At 44.1% G+C, this 19,341-nt stretch overlaps 1 protein-coding gene across 1 annotated transcript in view; it reads left to right on the forward strand.

Moving 5' to 3' along the window:
* Positions 1-19,008, forward strand: part of LOC121861922 (aminopeptidase N-like) — a 33,856-nt gene extending 14,848 nt beyond the window's left edge. The window contains exons 2-18 of the mRNA XM_042359873.1: positions 5,190-5,437; positions 6,104-6,478; positions 7,096-7,304; positions 7,457-7,612; positions 7,979-8,109; positions 8,687-8,864; positions 9,504-9,687; positions 9,985-10,141; positions 10,353-10,434; positions 10,555-10,738; positions 11,247-11,583; positions 12,588-12,730; positions 13,237-13,427; positions 14,344-14,514; positions 15,530-15,673; positions 16,106-16,178; positions 17,431-19,008. Of these exons, the coding sequence (XP_042215807.1) occupies positions 5,210-5,437; positions 6,104-6,478; positions 7,096-7,304; positions 7,457-7,612; positions 7,979-8,109; positions 8,687-8,864; positions 9,504-9,687; positions 9,985-10,141; positions 10,353-10,434; positions 10,555-10,738; positions 11,247-11,583; positions 12,588-12,730; positions 13,237-13,427; positions 14,344-14,514; positions 15,530-15,673; positions 16,106-16,178; positions 17,431-17,601 (3,114 nt within the window). The 5' untranslated portion in view covers positions 5,190-5,209 and the 3' untranslated portion in view covers positions 17,602-19,008. The remainder of the gene's footprint in view (positions 1-5,189; positions 5,438-6,103; positions 6,479-7,095; positions 7,305-7,456; positions 7,613-7,978; positions 8,110-8,686; positions 8,865-9,503; positions 9,688-9,984; positions 10,142-10,352; positions 10,435-10,554; positions 10,739-11,246; positions 11,584-12,587; positions 12,731-13,236; positions 13,428-14,343; positions 14,515-15,529; positions 15,674-16,105; positions 16,179-17,430) is intronic.
* Positions 19,009-19,341: the final 333 nt, after the last annotated feature.

A 19,341-nucleotide genomic window follows, 5' to 3' on the forward strand; every position in this document is an offset into this window, starting at 1 on the left:
CCCTTCCTCCCCGCCCCCGCCCGACCATGAACTACCTCTCAGGGGACGATACCGAGTCTGTGTTATTCTTGCCCCTCGATCTGTAACATGAGAATTAAACTACGACTCAAACATGGATTCTCAAAGGTTCCTACGTTAAGTTTTTCTCATAACGTGATGTGAGAACGTATCTATCTGACACCACATAAACTACGACAATAAAGATGGATTCTCAAAAGCTAAGTACTCGTCAATATTTTCCTCAAGATCGTAGACGTGAAATGGCATCTACCAGGATGACATAACTAACGATACGAAGACTCTGGGAATCAAAATGGCATCTGGAAACTGGGAGGAGGACGCACACAAGTAGGGTAGAGTCTCAGCCTAATTCTAGCCGCCATATTAGTGACCGCTGTAAGAAAACCGTAAACAAAAAAATACTGTGTCTCATTTTGGAAAAAAATAGCCTTGGCGGAAATAGCCATGGGGGCTATTTTTAGGTTGTGACGGGGCTATTTTTGGGCTAACGAATATTTAAGGGAGGTGGATCTTATTCTCTGGGGTGGTGAAGGGAAGGTGGAGACTGTAGCATGATAGATGATGTTTTAGTCGGGTTGAGGAGGAGAGGTGAGGGAGGGGGAAGAGAAGGTGTAGCGTGTAGGGTGTTGAGAAGAGGGGAAAGAAGAGGTGAGGAGAGTGTGGGAGGTGCGAAGAGTAGGGAAGAAGGAGAAGTGGAGAGTGGGGGAGTAAAGGTGGGAAAAGTGGGGAAGAAGAGGTGAAGGAGGGAGAAGAAAAAGTGAGGATAGGAGAGGTAAAAAGGAAAGGAAAGAGAGACAGAGAGAGAAAAGGAAAGGGAGAGGAAAGATGGGAGGGAGGGCGAGAGGAAGAAGGAAGGGAGAGAGACGGAGTATGAAGGGGGGTGTATAAGAGGGAGGGAGGGAAGGCGTGTATCAACAAAACAGGGGTGGTGGAGAGACTCACCTGTCTCCCGTAATGAACACCTGAGTTTTTTAAAGGTGGAGAGTCATGTCACCTGGTCCTCCGGTTGTGACGTCCTGGTTGTGACGCCCTGGTTATGACGCATCTGGTTGTGACGCACCTGGTTGTGGTTGTGACGCACCTGGTTATGACGCACCTGGTGTGACGCGCATCTGGTTGTGAAGCATCTGGTTGTGACGCACCTGGCTATAACGCACCTGGTTATGACGCACCTGGTTGTGACGCACCTGGTTGTGACGCACCTGGCTATAACGCACCTGGTTATGACGTACCTGGCTATAACGCACCTGGTTATGACGTACCTGGTTGTGACGCACCTGGTTATGACGCACCTGGTTGTGACGCCCTTGATTATGATACCCTAAACAGTCTACCTAAGGCAGTTTAATTCTTATTAAATTGAGTGGCATCTAATTTGCATATACATTCAGTAAAGCTTAATAACAATGTAAATAGAAAAACAGTGAACTATAACACTGTAAATTTTTTATGTCCTGTAATGCTGAGATCGACAAAAGACAACAAAAGTAAACAAGCATCAGAAAAAGTAATAGTAATATGATGGACGAGACAAGAAATAAAAGTACGTAATGTGATTGGACGAGAGAGAAAATAAATGTAATGTGATTGGACGAGGTAGAAAATAAAAGCACGTACTGTAATATGATTGGACGAGAGAAAATAAAAGTAATGTGATTGGACGAAACACTATGTTCCCAGTGCGCCACAATTTCCACTTTTCTTCTCCCATTTTGAAAATATTTCTCGCGGGGTCTCACCAATTTCGTTTATGGGAGAGATGGAGCGGTCGGTCAGTCGGTTGTTGAATCATTCACGGCGCCTGCTGAAACGTGGCGAGGAAGAGGAGGAGGGATGGGGGGGGTAGCGGGAGGTGGAGTGTAGGGAGAGAGGGGTGGGGGGAGGTTGATGGAGAGAAAGTGAAGTGAGGCAGAGAGAAGAGGGATAAGAGGGAGGAGGGAGGATGGGACATATAGGGGAAGAGAGAGGTTGCAGGGGAGAAAAAGATATGAGGGGGATGGGGAAGGAGGGCAAGGAGAAAGAAGCAGGAGAGAGGCTTTAAAGGGAAAGGAGGGTAAGAGAACAAGGGAGAGGAAGGATGGACCCAGAGGAGGGAGAGGACATAAAAGGGGAAGGAGGAGGGAGAAGGGAAGTAGCTATGTACCAGTGTCAACATCAGCAGTATCAATGTTCCATGCGCACGTCCACACAGCACAACGACGCAGTCCGGACCAGACAGAGCACTATTACTACGCTTAATATTATTGGCTGGTGTTAGCAAGGGCAGCAGGGGGCGGGTGAGGGGGAGTGGGCCAGGGGTTGACACTACTTCGTGGTGTGTTAAAAGTGCAGCAGGGGCGGGCAAGGATGGGCCAGGGGGTTGACACTGCTTCGTGGTGTTGAGGGCCTTGCAGCAGGGGGCAGGCAGCGAGGGGAGTGGAGCCAGGGGGTTGACATAACTTCTGTGGTGTTGAGGAGGGCAGCAAGAGGCAGGCAGGGGGGATGGGCCAGAGTTGACCTGCTTCGTGTGGTGTTGAGACAGCAGGGGGGCGGGCGAGGGGGGGCAGGGGTTGACACTGCTTCACGTGGTGTTGAGGCAGCAAGGGGAGACGGGCAGGGGGTGGGCCGGGGTTGACACTGCTTCTACGTGTGGTGTTGAGCAGCAGGGGGCGGAGCGAGGGGATGGAGGGCCAGGAGGTTGACACTGCTTCGTGGTGTTGAGCAACAGGGGGCGCGGGCGAGGGGTGGGCCGGGGGGGTTGACACTGCTTCGTGGTGTTGAGGCAGCAGGGGGCGGGCGAGGGGGTGGGCCGGGGGGTTGACACTGCTTCGTTGTGATACACTTGAAGTCAGTGTTGTTTCATGTGTTATTACTTACTGTTTATTAAGTGTAAGTGTTAAGTGTCTATACTGCTTTAGTGTGTTATAAAGTGTTAAAGATAGTTTTAATGAACGTAATTAAATACTACTTCGTTTCACTGTTGGTTCGTTGCTTCAGTGTGAGTAAAATTTATCCGTTTCATTGGGTCGTTAACTCTTATACGCCTTTTATTCTGAATAAAGTTGACCTGAGCATCTTGTGAGGTAAATAAAGCGATGTTATTGTTAAAGTCTTAGCAAAGGACTAATCTTAAAGTGAAATAAGCTGGGAGGGGTTAATCTTCAGGTGAAATAAGCTGGATGGACTAATCTTCAGGTGAAATAAGCTGGGAGGGGTTAATCTTCAAGTGATTACCTAAAACCTTAGTATTATTAAATGTACCCTGGCTCTTCAGCAACTATATATAAGGCTGTATCACCCCTCTCCTACGCCTTAGGAGAATGGCCGGGAGGAAACACATTAATTCACTGATAAAAGGAGTCGTGTGGTGAATGACGCCACTTACAGCAGGAGGGAAACTAACCTGCTACTCACCTGCCGCTCTCCTCACCTGGCAGGCGGAGTCGGTGGCCCACACCTCGCCACACCCTATCACTGGCCAGTCTGGTGCAGGAGCTGTTTGTTACATAATGTTCCCACCTGACACTATCTCGCTGACAGACCACGTGACCAGAGGGATTTTTTTTTACAGGGTGATGTTAGTGTGTGAATGTTACAGGTGAGTAGCTGTCTGTCACACAGGTGTGAGTTTTTTAGCTTAATCACTTGAAGATTAGACACCAAAGCTTATTTCACCTGATGAATAAACGCTATCGGCTAACCTAAGAATAAAAAGAAGAAGAAGAAGAAGAAGACGAAGAAGAAGACGAAGAAGAAGAAGAAGAAGACGAAGAAGAAGAAGAAGAAGAAAGAGGAAGAGAGAGAAAAACAAGGAAGAAGCGAGAGGGGGAAATATGATAGGGACAGGGGAAGAATAGGGAATGATTTATAGGTGATTGAGTGAGAGGGAAGGAAGACTGAGGTGCAGGGAAGAATAACCATTGATGGGGAGCAAGACACAGCCAGTCGTCAGTATCCGCGGAACTTTGTTATCAAGGGCCGCGTTTTCTCCCCGCCGCTGTGGCTGTGGCGGGGAAATATTTACTCTCCGGGGTGTATTTCGGGGAAGTCAGTCGCAAATTTTAACGGAAATGTTTTCTTCTGGGAATGTGTGGTGGTGGTGTGTGTGTGTGTCTGTGTGTGTATCACCGTGTTGTGTTGTGTTGTAGACCACCGTGATGTGTTGAGTTGTGTTGTGTTGTGTTGTAGATCACGGTGTTGTGTTCTAGACCACCGTGTTGTGTTGTAGATCACCGTGTTGTGTTGAGGTGTGTTGTCGACATTGCGGATTAACCTTGATTGGTATAAGGCTATGGGAGTAAATCCAGAATGAAAAATCTGCCGTGGAGCCCCGCATCAGGCAGCCTTGCTTACAGAGCTCCAGTACGACCCCAATGGCAGAATATGCGGAAGAGGTGTCCAACATGGGAACCCAACGGTTAGAATGGCGGGTGAAGGCAATACAGGATGAACAGGCTACTTCGGCGAAACCTAACTAACTTGACGATCGGCAGGCCATTGCAACTCTCCCTGTCCCAGTTGTTGCAGCTTGCTGCACCACTGGATCAGGAAAGGGGAGAGCCAAGATGTGTGGCTGCTGCCTGCGCTCCTGCCTCACCGCATAAATTAATTCATGCGCAACCATCATCCAGCTCACTATACTCTTTATCATCATCAAACTCCTACACCTCCAAAAGTCTTAAGACAAACCTGAAGAAGTGCCAATTCGACTCCCTCACCTGGGAGACAATCACTCCACACCATAACGCTTGGAGAAGCACCACACGAGAAGGTGTTAATACTTTCGAGTTAGCCCCACTGCATAACGTGGCAGACAAGCGCCAGAAAAACGCTGCCGCCGCCCCTCCTGCACTAGATGTAGCCCTTCACATGTGCAACATCTGTGGACAATCCTACCGGTCCCGTATCGGCCTCTCAAGACATCTCAGAGCTCACCAACGAAGGTGATATCCTTAATAACTCATATCATTGTATCATAGCTGGATGATCGTCATACTCGATTCTGAGTGACAACAAAGTAGTTGTAGTAGTGTATGTGTGTGTGTGTGTGTGTGTGTGTGTGTGTTCGTGTGTGTGTGTGTGTGTAAACAAGCATCATCATAATAAACAATTTACATGTTAACATATAATTAGTGTTATTAATAAAGTCAACACTACGGTCACTGACCTACCTGCCTTTCCTCCCTCAGACACCGAGAGAGGACGTGGCATGACAGGCTCCCGCCGTGCCGGAGAGTTGCTGGCCATGGAGGGCAGCCACCCAGAACACGTCATCTCCTTCGGGAAGAGTAAAGGTTGCTACGTCAGCAGGGGCGTGGCCGTCCTGCTGGGGGTTTTCTTTGTGAGTGGGTTGGTGGCCACGGGGCTCCTCGTCTACCACTACGCCCCCCAGGAGAGGGTCGGCTCACAGGAGTCCTTGTTGGTGCCCAGGACGCCGGTGAGATTCTCCTACAGCCTCGGCTTCGTCACCAGTCTTCCTTTCTCTTGTTCTTTAACTGTTTTTATCTCTTTCTCTGTATCCTTCCTTTTTTCTTTCTTCTCTCGCGTATTATCTCTTGCACAGCTTCTTCAGGTCTGTTTCTCGGGTCACACACACATACACACACACACACACACACACACATATATATATATATATATATATATATATATATATATATATATATATATATATATATATATATATATATATATATATACCCACAAGGAAAGAACAAGAAAATTCACATGGGGTGAGTACAGACAGTCTGTACTCACCCCTGAAGATGTGAATTACACGAAAGCGCTTGGGAACTTCGTGTTTTCTTCTTTCCTTGTGGTTATCAGCATATACCTGGATCACTCGCACCTACAGTGATTTACTTGCATATATATATATATATCCATGCAAATAATACAGACTGATTGATGTATAGGTTGATAAATGTTCCTAAATGTTCCTTAACTAAGCAGATAGGAGAGTAAAGAGAATCACCATTGAACTTTTGTTTATCATTAACTCACATAAGATCCAGTATATAATAGATGTAACTGTCAATACATGACTGGTGTTGGTGAGGGTCGTCCTCACGCCTTAGGTGTCTCATGTTTTGTTCCCTGACAGTCAACAGAGAGGAGGCCGGTGATGACCAGGAGACGCACTAACCCCACCAAGCGACCGGCCACCACCAGAGCCAACGTCACCCGCAAAAAACCACCTTCAGGTACCAAGACTAAGACTAAGACCATCATCACCACCACCACCACCATCCCCTTCACCACCACCACCACCACCACGGGGGAACCCTTTCAGGAGGACATAGATGTGCGTCTCCCTAACACTCTGAAGCCCCTCCACTACCTGGTCAAACTTCAGCCACTCATCAACGGCAACTTCAGCATCCTCGGCTACGTGGAGGTGGAGATGGAGGTGCTGGAATCAACCTCCAACGTCACCCTCCACATCGCCGACATCATCACTAAGAATGAGACAATCAGAGTGAGTATAAATTGTTCCATTATTCACCATGGTATTACTTGAGACAGCGGTTGGAGTGTGAATTACTGTGTCTCAGTAGGGCAGTGACCGAGACACAGCTTAATGATGGTTTCTGAGAGGGAGGCAGAGTAGTTGGGGAAGGGGGGGGGGAGGGGGGCGGTGGGGGTTTATCATCTGCTTATAAACATTTCTACTTGATAATGTGAGCTGTACTGTACAGGACAAGCCCAGGGAGATAATAAATAGTACTGCGAAATTAGTATTGTTATTATATATGTATTATTATTATTATTATTATTATTATTATTATTATTATTATTGTTGTTGTTGTTGTTTCTGTTGTTATTATTTTTATTATTTTCTTCTTCTTCTTCTTCTTCTTCTTATTATTATTATTATTATTATTATTATTATTATTATTATTATTATCATTATATTAGTTCGTCTGCTTTGCTACGGTTTTCCTGTCTCTCACATCTCACAGAGCCACACTCTTATCAACTGGACAGTACTGGTTTTATTCTCCCACAGGTGAAATAATATAATCAGTAACCCAGGAAACAAGATTGACTCATATACTCCTCAGGTGTCAACGAATGTGTGTGTGTGTGTTCCAGGTTGCGCCCTCAGGTGACCTAGATGGACCTGGTTTAAGGGTCATAAAGCACTTGTATGACCATGAGAGACAGTTCTACCTGGCACACCTGGAGGAGGAGCTGCAGCAGGGCCACAAGTACGTCCTCTCCATGGAGTTCACGGGTTACCTCAATGATCAGTTACACGGCTTCTACAGATCCACCTACAGGGACGCCGACGGTACCGAGAAGTGAGTTGACCTGCTGCGGAGGTGAGGTGGACCCTCCAGGTGTTCCTTTTATCATGGCTTTGAATCTGTGTCTGAATTATATGGATGGATCATTAGATAGACGGATATAATTATTTGTCCCATGTTTTATCTCTCTCTCTCTGACATTCCAGGATGCTGGCAGTGACACAGTTCCAGGCGACAGACGCGCGGCGAGCCTTCCCCTGCTTCGACGAGCCAGGACTGAAGGCTACTTTCGAGGTGTACCTGGCCCGCTCCACCAACATGTCCTCTATATCCAACATGCCCATCATCGAGACCATACCCGTGTGAGCATCAATCCCACATACCGTTAATGTGTCCGAGTGTATGTTTGGATCAATTTCTCAAGAACTAGAATACTTCATAAAACTAAATGACAAACACACTCACACACACACACACACACACGCACACACACCTTCTCTAAGTTAAATAAAACTCAGGAAATACAATCACATAAATATTCACACATAACTCAATACTTCATTTATGCCTTGATATAATTTATTTCCCCCCGAAACACCACCACCTGAGTATTATTTTAATTACTCACGAGATTGACTCCCTACCTGTTATTACCTGTGCCTGTTGTTACCTATTTACCTGAGAATAATTTAGGGTTGATGGAAAGACTAGGTATAACTGTGTTGCAGGGAGGATGAAGAAGGGTGGGTGTGGGACCATTATGACACCAGCGTCCCCATGTCCACCTACCTCGTTGCCTTCGTAGTGTCTGACTTCGCTTACCTCAGCACCACAACCAACAACAAAACGCTATTCAGAGGTAGATAATATTTATTCTCTTGATTTTATTCTCGTTACTAATACATTTGAGATGTTTTCATTGACAGTAGAAGATAGACAAACCAGAAATACATCACTAGTAGTTATCAGTAAGGATTTCATACTGGTTATGGTAAACACTAATAATAAAATTTGTTTGAATAGACACACCTGTTCTTTAGATGGAATTTTTGAAAGTGGGGTAAAGTTTCTACAGGTTGATGAGTGTGTTTATAGAGTCCATTGGTGAGTGTGTTTAAAGAGTCCATTGATGAGTGTATTTATAGAGTCCATTGATGAGTGTGTTTACAGAGTCCATTGATGAGTGTGTTTACAGAGTCCATTGATGAGTGTGTTTACAGAGTCCTTAAAGAAGACATTAAGACTTTCCAAGGCGAGGGATGAGAGTGTGTTACTTCCACAAGAGACTCTGTAAACACAAACACCAAGACTCACGGTAAACACTGTAGACACACAAACATTTATTACGCTTATAAAGGTTCAATAACAGGTAGTGAAGGTGTGTGTAATGTTGTCATTAATGATATGTAAATAATAATTAGGGTAAACTTGGACAGTGTGGGCGAGGGAGTCAGCCCTGCAGCAGGCGAAGTACTCCCTTCAGGTGGGTCCTGCCATCCTCACACACTTCGAGGACTACTTCAACCAGTCTTACCCACTACCCAAGCAGGACATGATCGCCATCCCGGACTTCTCTGCTGGAGCCATGGAGAATTGGGGCCTCATAACCTACAGGTGAGTGCCAGGTAGATGTGAGTGTCAGGTGAGATCATCAAAACACCTCTCATCTGAGATATAATGATGTCTTCTTTATGTCTTGCTAATTAATGGCTTAAGAATTTTGAATATTTTACATATTGATATTGAATTCTTAAACCACTAGAGTAAAGGACTTCCATATCCACTGTAAAAACTTTCATTGGTAAAAAAATCCAAGGTATACATAAGTTTTTTCTTCTTCACATTTTAACATCGACTCAGAATCTCCCCAACAATGCTATAAACAAATGTTGGTTCAGATGACGAGACAAACACCTGTACTGTACCTCATGTAGAGTCTTGCTGCCTGGGACACTCAGGTACACTTAGGTACATATAGGTACACTTAGGTACATATTTGTACACTTAGGTACCTATAGGTACACTTGGATTATTTTATTGTTTGAGCTTTTTTTAAGGTACACAATTTAAGATAACATTATCAGCCTCACCTACAATGAGACATCTACGCTGTAGTAGTAGTAGTAGTAGTAGTAGTTCCATCATCATCTTCATCATCATCACTATCACCAATCACCATCCACCACCACCACCAACCACCCTCACCAATCACCACCAACCACCACCCTCACCACCAACCACCATCACCTACAGAGAGACGGCAATGCTGTATGACTCCCGAGTGTCCGCCGCCTCCAACAAGCAGTACGTGGTGGCGGTGGTGGCGCACGAGTTGGCTCACCAGTGGTTTGGGAACTTGGTCACCCCGGTCTGGTGGACTGATCTGTGGCTTAACGAAGGGTTCGCTTCTTACGTCGAGTATATCGGGATCAACCATGTAAGTGTGTGTGTGTGTGTGTTATGTAAGTCTTCTTCCAGTCTTCTTTGAGTCTGTTGTGTGTGTCTTTTGTTCGAGTCTTTGTTGTGTACGACTTCTGTGAGTCTTATTTCAGTCTCTGTTGTGTGAGTCTGCTATGAGAGTCTTCTGTGTGATTCTGTGTTGTGTGAATTTGTATGTTGTGTGAGTCTGTTGTAGGAATCTGTGTTGTGTGAGTCTCTTATGTGAGTTTTGTTTGAGTCTCTGCTGTGAGTCTTATAAACACAATACCTTAAAGTGACTCTCGGGTGGGTGTAGGCGGAGCCGACGTGGAAGGTGATGGAACAGTTTGTCTTGAACGAGATGCACATCGTCTTCAGTCTGGACAGCCTCGAGTCTTCTCACCCCATCAGTATCCCCGTCGGCCACCCTGACGAGATAAGCCAGATCTTCGACAGAATATCTTACGCTAAAGGTGAGAGATGAGAGATAATGTCTACCTATATACTTAGATATAAAGGTACACTTATTACTTACACTTACAAAGCACATATAGGGATGACAGCTCTTTGTCTCAATGAAAATGGTATATATACTTTCGTGTATAATTTACATCTATGATATTCTGAATCAAGAGGAGTTTTCATATAGTAAGAATCAATCATTAAACCTTTTACTCCTGCCAGGGGCGTCTATCATCCGGATGATGAACCACTTCCTGACGGAGGCCACCTTCAGGAAGGGCCTCAGTAACTACCTCGACGCCTTGTGAGTCTTACTTGTGATCTATCAATTTGTTTATGTTTATATTGTTCCTGAAAGACACAGCCGATGAAAAGGGTTTTAACTTAAGTGTAGTTGACGTGTTGTTGTTGTTTTGGTTGGCAGTAAGTACGAGAACGCAGAGCAGGACGACCTGTGGCGGCAACTGACGACGGCGGCCCACCAGGACGACACGCTGCCTCAAGACCTCACTGTTAAGACCATCATGGACACTTGGACGCTGCAGATGGGCTACCCCGTCATCAAGGTGGAGAGGAGCCCAGACGGTACCTCGGCTACTGTCTCTCAGGTGAGATAAGCTGATGTGGTGAGGGAACAGAAATAATGTTTTGGTCTAAAAAAAACGTATCAACCTCTCCACCCTTCCAATGTTTACAGAACACAAGTAACCTTTTCCAAAATATTTTGCAAACTTGAGAACTTTTATTAAGTGATTTAGTGGAAAACAAGTTTTATTTATAGAAAGAAGATCAGGAGTCAAACTCAATGTTCACGGTCAAATTTCTCAAGAGGGCGCTACTAAATGCTTTCGTGAACGCCTTTCTAGATGTCATCCTTATCACTATTGTTAATTTTAATAGTAGCAGTAGGGAGTAATAGTATCATTTTTAACTTTATTTTAAGAATCAGTTTGTATATAAGTTCCAGAGTACTCAGCTTGACACACCCCGAGACCGCCAGACTCAGAGCAGTGTTTCTATCATAAGTATATCACAGTCTACGTCTTCTTACGAACGTCTAACACTGTATCTTATCGTCATGGACTAAACTTACTAAAATCCTCGTTGGCTTCACAGGAGAGGTTCTTATTGGTCAAAGAAGCAGACTCTGAGGACACACACGAATACAAGTGGTGGGTGCCGCTGACGTACACAGTGGGCGACGACCCCAATTTCAACGAGACCCGGGCCAAGGTGTGGATGAAGGACTCTGAGACACACATCACCATCCCGTCCCTGCCCACCAAGGACCAGTGGGTCATCTTCAACCTGCAGGAGACGGGTTACTACAGAGTCAACTACGACCAAGACAACTGGAACCTGTTGATCCAGCAGCTCCTCGCCGACCACCGAGTCATCAACACCATCAATAGAGCTCAGATCATCGACGACGCCATGAACCTCGCCAAGGCTGGTAGGTTGGTCCCGCCTTCCCTCTGCAGTCAGTCGGGGCGATATAGCCGTAATTGCTTAAGTACTTACAATATTCAGTAGCATCTATAGTTAGTCGCATTTACTATGGTGGTGTGGCGTTAATATTTACGTGAGGTGCGAGATGTGACCACCTGATATTAGTACTACTATAAAATATTATAGTCTACCTCTCCCAGTTGCAGGTTTCAGAGAATGGGATTGACTTTTACAACTTAAAAGGGATGAAGTATAATTCAACTTTGTATTTCTCATTGTGAATGAGTGTGAATGAATTGATGAAAATAATTGATGGATAAAGCAGAATGGTAAAGATTGTTTTTCTATACTCTAAACCAAGGACGAAATCTCTCCCGTGTAAGAGACATTATGAAAGTTCCACCAAACAACTGGAAAATTCTCATCTTTCTTAGTCTCTCCTGTAGAAAACGAAAAAAAGAAAACTAAACAAAATGCGTGCATAAAATAAATTCCCCCTGAATTTTGAATAAGGTCACCCAAATTTTGTTTTAAATATTGATTCATTACCTACGACGCCGATAACTGCTCCTCTAACTTTTCGTTGTTAATGAGTTATCAGCTGTTCAGTCTGCAAATAATCGAGATAAAAATATCTGAATGATAGTAGGTATAAGTTCTCAAAGATTTAATGGGTCTGTAAAAAACTCTACGTTTTCTGAACCGCAATGTGGACCCTCATGTTTGACCAGCTAGCGGCGGAGCGGACATGGGGGTGACGTGCCTCACACAGCTAGTCTTAGGAACACGACGTACTCAATACAGCACTCCGCTCACCCTACATTCTTCTCTGTCTCATTCACGTTCCTAGTAATTACCTAAATAAATTATTGAAAATTATAAATGATAGAGATAGAATTGTTACATCATATTGACATCTATTTTTGTCCTTGGACTATATCATAATGTCTAACACAAAATTATAAAGATCATTTTTTCATTGTTTACATGTAGTACCTTCCGTTGCAGGTCAGGTAGCGTACGACACGGCCCTCGGTGTTTATAACTACCTCGGCAAGGAGACAGAATTCGTACCATGGGCGGCAGCTATCAACAACTTGGCTTACCTTAAGGAGATGTTAGCCCGTACAGGAGGCTACGGCGCCCTCAAGGTAAGACACTTCGAGTTATTCTTGTTCCCTATCGACTAGTTGTTAATGACGGCCAGATAACTCCCTCTCCCCTCCCCTCCTCCCTAGCTGAAGTGGCAGCGCATTCTAGACTAAAGGTTTGACTTGTGCTACAACTGCAGGGAAGAAAATTTGTTCTTGTGGCTCCACCAACCTGATGAGGGGTGTCAGATGTAAATATAAGAGTGTGTGAGAATGTGGAGGTAATGAACAATGTGTGTTGAAATAGTGAGGGAGATATTCTTTGTCGATAATTGAAGAACGAGAGAGAGAGAGAGAGAGAGAGAGAGAGATGCAGGGTTGCTACATTTTCGAATCTTAAAAATGGACGATTGAAGAGAGAGAGAGCGAAAAGTACCTTAGAAAATGGACATAGCTTAATTAATCAAAGGCCTCAGAACAATGTCATTCTCTTTAAAGTGTAAAAAAAAAGTGATTACGCGTTCGATTGCATTTCCTGTTCTATAATCCGTCTCCCCGCACCACAGAACTACCTGCTGGATATCCTGGTGCCGCTGTACGACTCAGTAGGGTTTGACGACAGCAGAGACGACCCTCTACTGGACCAGTACAAGCGGCAGAAGGCGTTGTCGTGGGCGTGCGAGCTGGAACACCCTGACTGCCTCCAAAACGCTGCCGCCATTTACGCACACTGGATGAATAACCCAGAAAACAGCAGGTACTCCAAAGACTTCAATTGTCTTTATTATATTAGATTTAAGAACTTTATTACCGAATCTACTTAAATTTACTTCGATTACCTGAATTATGATAGATTTGAGTACTTTATTACTTTATTGTCAAATTTACTTAAAATTAACTATAATTACCTAAATTATGGTAGATTTAAACACTTATTACCCAAATACACTTAAAATCTATTCTAGGTGCAGTCTTGACACACGTATCCTTTATCATAAGAGTATTCAAGACATACCCAACTCAGGAACCAATCTACCAATCAGCATGTAGAGAATTAAGAACATGAAAGGTGATTGGTAGAGAACACAATCACCTTGATGCCTAATTGATGGAGATGGAGTATTTTTCGTGTCAGGAAAATAGATCATAGAACAAATTGAAAGAAATATATATATATATATATATATATATATATATATATATATATATATATATATATATATATATATATATATATATATATATATATATATATATATATATATATATATATATATATATATATATATATATATATATATATATATATATATAGATCTTATCACTCGAAAGTTAGACCATTTGTTTATGTCACCTGATGATTAAACACCCTAATGCTATACCTGAGGGGTTTAAATTAAGTTAGGATTAAGTTAGGGTAGTGTTAGGTTAATTTAGCGTTCGGTTAGATTTGATTGGCGTTAGGGTAGGTTAGATTGGCGGAAAGGTTAGGTTAACTTTAGGTTTGATTAAGTTATATTAGCCTTAGGTTAGGTTAGATTAGCGTTAGGTTAGATTGAGTTAGAAGAGCCTAATCTTCAGTTGATCCTGTAGACTAACAAACATATTTTAATAGATGAGTTATAAGAAAGACATAGAGTATAAGCCATCACTAACACTCACACCACCTCCAGCATCATCTCCCCTAACCTCAAGTCAACGGTTTACTGTCACGCCATCGCTGAGGGAAGCGAGAAAGAGTGGAACTTCGCCTGGTCTCAGTACTTGAAGTCTAACGTGGGGTCGGAGAAGAACGGTCTCCTCTCCGCCATGGGCTGTACCAAGCAAGTGTGGATTCTTTCCCGGTGAGTGACGCGAGCTGCTCTCTCTCTCTCTCTCTCTCTCTCTCTCTCTCTGTAGTTGAGTGACGGTGGTTTTTTCTCCCAGGAAAGACAACTCATATAGTTAGTTACCTTACAGTCGCGCATCAACTTCGACACCATCTTTGCACTAGAGTTCAAGTGAAATTAACAGACAGTGTTTAGGGCTCCGTCACTGGGGGATCCTTGGGTCCAGGGCTCCGTCACGGGGCTCTAGCACTGGGGGATCCTTAGGTCCAGGGCTCGTCACGGGCTCTAACACTGGGATCCTTGGGTCCAGGCTCCGGCACGGGCTCTAACACTAGGGGATCCTTGGGTCCATGGTTTCGTCACGGGGTCTAACACTGGGGGATCCTTGTGTCCAGGGCTCCGTCACGGGGGCTCTAACACTGAGGATCCTTGGGTCAGGGCTCCGTCACGGGGAGCTCTAACACTGGGGTCCTTGTGTCCATGGTTCCGTCTCGGGGCTCTAACACTGGGGATCCTTGGGTCCATGGTTCAAAGCGGGGCTCTAACTGGGGATCCTTGGTCCAGGGCTCTGTCACAGGGGCTCTAACACTGAGGGGATCCTTGGGTCAGGGCTCACGGGGTTCTAACACTGGGGATCCTTGTGCCATGGTTCCGTCTCGGGGCTCCTAACACTGGGGGTCCTTGGGTCAGGGCTCCGTCACGGGGCTCTAACACTGGGGGATCCCTTGTCCATGGCTCCGTCATGGGGCTCCTCTAACACTAGAGTCCTTGTGTCAGGGTTCCGTCACGGGGCTCTAACATGGGGATCCTTGTGTCAGGGTTCCATCAAGGGCTCTAACACCACTGGGGGATCCTTGGGTCCAGGGCTCCGTCACGGGGCTCTAGCACTGGGGGATCCTTAGGTCCAGGGCTCCGTCGATATACACGACAGTTATCCATTATCAGACACCACCGTTGTGCTGGTGAGTCTCTGTTGTCTTAACTCCATGCCAACAGGGGACCAGTTTCTGTCATGACCTCCTTCCCTCAGGTACCTGGAGATGGCCTTCAGCTCCGACAGTGGCATCAGGAAGCAGGACGCCTTCAGGGTGTTCGGCGCCGTGGCCGCTAACGAAGTAGGGCGTCCCCTTGCCTGGAGCTTCCTTCAGGACGAATGGGACGCCATCTTTGAGTTGTGAGTACTGTACAAGCATGTGTTCATTCTGCTCGGTGATTGTCTGTCAGTACCAGGTGTTGATGACATCATGAGTAAGATCTGCTAGGTGATAATAACATAGACAAGAGTTCACTAGGATTAGTTCAGAGGTATACGGTATAAATGGCGTGCGTTCTAGCTTGTTGTTGAGGTTACCTGCTGACGGACTTACAAAGAGACGGCCTTTATGGCATAGAATCCCATAGAAGATAGAATTATTATTACAAGAGTGATATTTTAGAATTACCTGAAGAACAATTACCCTATAACACTGCCTGAGAGGGTTAGGTTAGGTTAGCGTGGTTGTTATTCAGGTGATATAAGTTGAGGTGTCTAATCTTCAGGTGATCATTGTTGTTGTTTTTCTCTTATACATGTCACTGAAATAAATCTTGTGTGTTTACTTTACAGCTACGGGAAGGCCAAGTCTCGCCTCATCAAATCTGTTACCAGTTATTTCAACACTGTACAGCAGCTGAAGGAGGTAAGTCATACAGGATTTAAGTCAAACAAATAACATTAGGGGTTATGTCCATTTTGTTTTGTTTTTAATTAACGCGACTCAATTTCCGCCATTTTCCCGCGCGCCACAACATGGAGTCCTAATATTCTTTGACGTTTCTCTTCTTGATGCGTTAGATTACCACCACAATATATTTACCAGTAGTGTCTGTGTTTGTGTTTAATCATTTAGAATATTCGTTTAAGCTTTTAATCTAGGCGGCGTAATTGCGTAGGAGCCTCGAGTAAGTGCGTCGCGTTCCGGGCATAACTGATGGGTCCCTCAGCCTGCCAGCGTCTTCGTGGTGGTATGTGGAGAGAAAAAATGTTATTTTCATTCTCAGACTAACATAACTCCGCCTCCCAGACCACCACCGAATCTATCGTCAATATATAGTGATAATACAAAACAACTAGATCATTAACGTTGTGGTAAATCATAGTTTTTATTAGATATTTTCACTATAATCTTGAATTAGTGATCTGCAGTAGAGCGTCTGATATAACCTCTGGGCCAGTGATACGTAGTGACGTCATTATAAACAAAGCTATGGTGTTTACAGGCACAGTCGTCCATTACCACCATAAAGACTGAACATACTCGTACACCATCATTAACTCCTACTTACCCACAAGATGTCTTCCACGATCAAAGCCAATTTCAGAACCAAGTGTATTTACACATATTAAATGTTGCCGTCTGTAGTCTAAATTATTCCGTTTTCTGTTGAGAATGAAAAGCTGGAAGCGTTTATTTGCCCAGGAGAACCAACCACGTCTCTGTATTAAGGGAAATTGGTTCAAAATTAATTAAAAGAATGAAAAAAGCTCAGTGAATTATATATCTTTTCCCACTATGGCTTAAACACCCTATATAGATCTAGGCTAGACTCTCTCTCTCTGGAACCTGTGTAGTCCCGAGATCCTCAGAGATGTTATGCTTCAAGTGTTTGTCATGCTGAGCCTTGATAATTGTTCTGTCGTCCACGTCACTATAGACTCTTACGGGGCAGTGGGCGCTGGCTTATTATTATTATTATTATTATTATTATTAGTATTAGTAGTGGTGGTAGTAGTAGTAGTAGTGGTTGTGGTAGTAGTAGATCAGTATATTTATTAATATTAGTATTAGTAGAAGTACATTAATTAGTTGAGCTGTAATTATATGACCATCTAGATGAGTCAGATTGTAACTACCTAGATAACTAACTCTCGTCGTGACCGGTGACCTGCAGCTGCGGTTGTTCCGTCGGGAGCACATAGAGGACCTGGACTCCGCCTCCCGGGCCATTCGGCAGGTCATTGAACGGACCAGGATCAACATAGCCTGGATGAACGGCAACTATGACGTCATTGTCAACTGGTTGGATGAGAACGGCTACTCCACCAAACTCAGCAGCGCCTAGAACGACTAATTACTTCACCTCCTCAGCTGATCGACTGATTACTTCGCCTGCTTACCTGAACGACTGATTACTTCACCTCTTTCCCTGAACGATTGATTACTTCACCTCCTCAGCTGAACGATTGATTACTTCACCTCCTTACCTGAACGACTGATTAATTCACCTCACCTGAACGACTGATTACTTTACCTCCTTACCTGAACGAATGATTACTTCACCTCCTCAGCTGAACGATTGATTACGTCGCCTCCTTACCTGAACGACTGATTAATTCACCTCACCTGAACGACTGATTATTTCACCTCCTCGCCTGAACGACTGATTACTTCACCTCCTCACCTGAACGGCTCGGCACCCCCTCCCGTAATCATCGCCTCATCGGAAAAACAACACATCTTCCCTGAACGACTCCTCTTGTAAACTCAGTGACGTTCACCTCACCTGAACGATTGACCAATCAGCACGTCCTCCCTACCTGAGTGACTCCTCAGCGCCACCCAGCTAAAAAGTTGTAAACAGAGGTGCGTTCTGATACCGGGTTCTTTGTTGCAATCCGGATTTATTGTTCACTTCCACCTGATGAAGGTACATGTGGGGTCCTGCATTAGTGAAGATAGACTCATAATGTCAGTTCAGTATTAACTGACATAGAGGAAAGGCTGAGTCTGTATCATTCCTCAGACGGGCGCCTCACCACCAGACACACCACAACAGCACACGTCTTCCCTCAAATCATTCCAGTGTGTTGTATAAAGCCATGTAGAAGCTGATTGCTGTAGCTTGTCGATGAATATACACGCGTTAGATAAAAAAATCTATACAGTGAATGTGATATCTATACAGATGTGTATAGGGTGTGTATACCTACCGACTCACTTGTCATAGTTATTCTCATAGTACAATATACAACTAACATGGTGTCCCCTGCGGTCATGTTATGATGAAATAGACAGGAAGAATTTGTTTACGAGGAACCATGATTCCATTTTTAGCTAAACAATAAACACGTGGATGTACCATTGTACCATGGATATTTTTTAGGACAGTATCCCCTTCGACTGGAATATTTAGTTGAGCTCACCACGGCTGCAAGTGTCCATGTAAACATATAACTTTCGAGCTTGCGTGAAATATTTGTAAATTTTAATTTCCTGTTGATTTTTTATATTGTTATTTATCCGTTGTTAAATTTACTGACTAACCATGGCAGGTGTCATTTTGTACATTGTTAAGTTAAAAAAGGTTACTCTGTGTGAAGTCTTTGTTTTTTTTTCTTATCCGAATGTATCACGGTGTATACCTTGACTTAATTAAAGTATTTGTATGTAAGACGTAACTTAAACTTTGTGTATATGATGTTGGTATCAACACAAATGTTTGAAGTATACAACTAGTAAATGAATATTGTCTCTGTGTTTCTTTACCCACAAGGTAGTGTGTAGTGTGTATTAGTGGGTGTAGTGTGTATTAGTGGGTGTAGTGTGTATTAGTGGGTGTAGCACACAGTATATTAGGTGTATATTAGTAGGTATATAAATTAGCTTTGTATATTCTTTACATAGTGTATTAGTGGGTGCGGTGTACTGTATATGAGTAGGTATATAACTAGCTATGTATACTGTGGCTGTAATGTCTGGTCAGGATAATGTCTTCTCGGGATAATGTATTCTTTAAATAATGTCTTCTCGGAATAATGTCTGGTCGGGATATTGTCTTGGGATAAAATCTGGTTGGGATAAT

This window comes from Homarus americanus, unplaced genomic scaffold, assembly GCF_018991925.1.
Source record: "Homarus americanus isolate GMGI-L3 unplaced genomic scaffold, GMGI_Hamer_2.0 scaffold11407, whole genome shotgun sequence".
Taxonomy (NCBI): Eukaryota; Metazoa; Arthropoda; class Malacostraca; order Decapoda; family Nephropidae; genus Homarus; species Homarus americanus.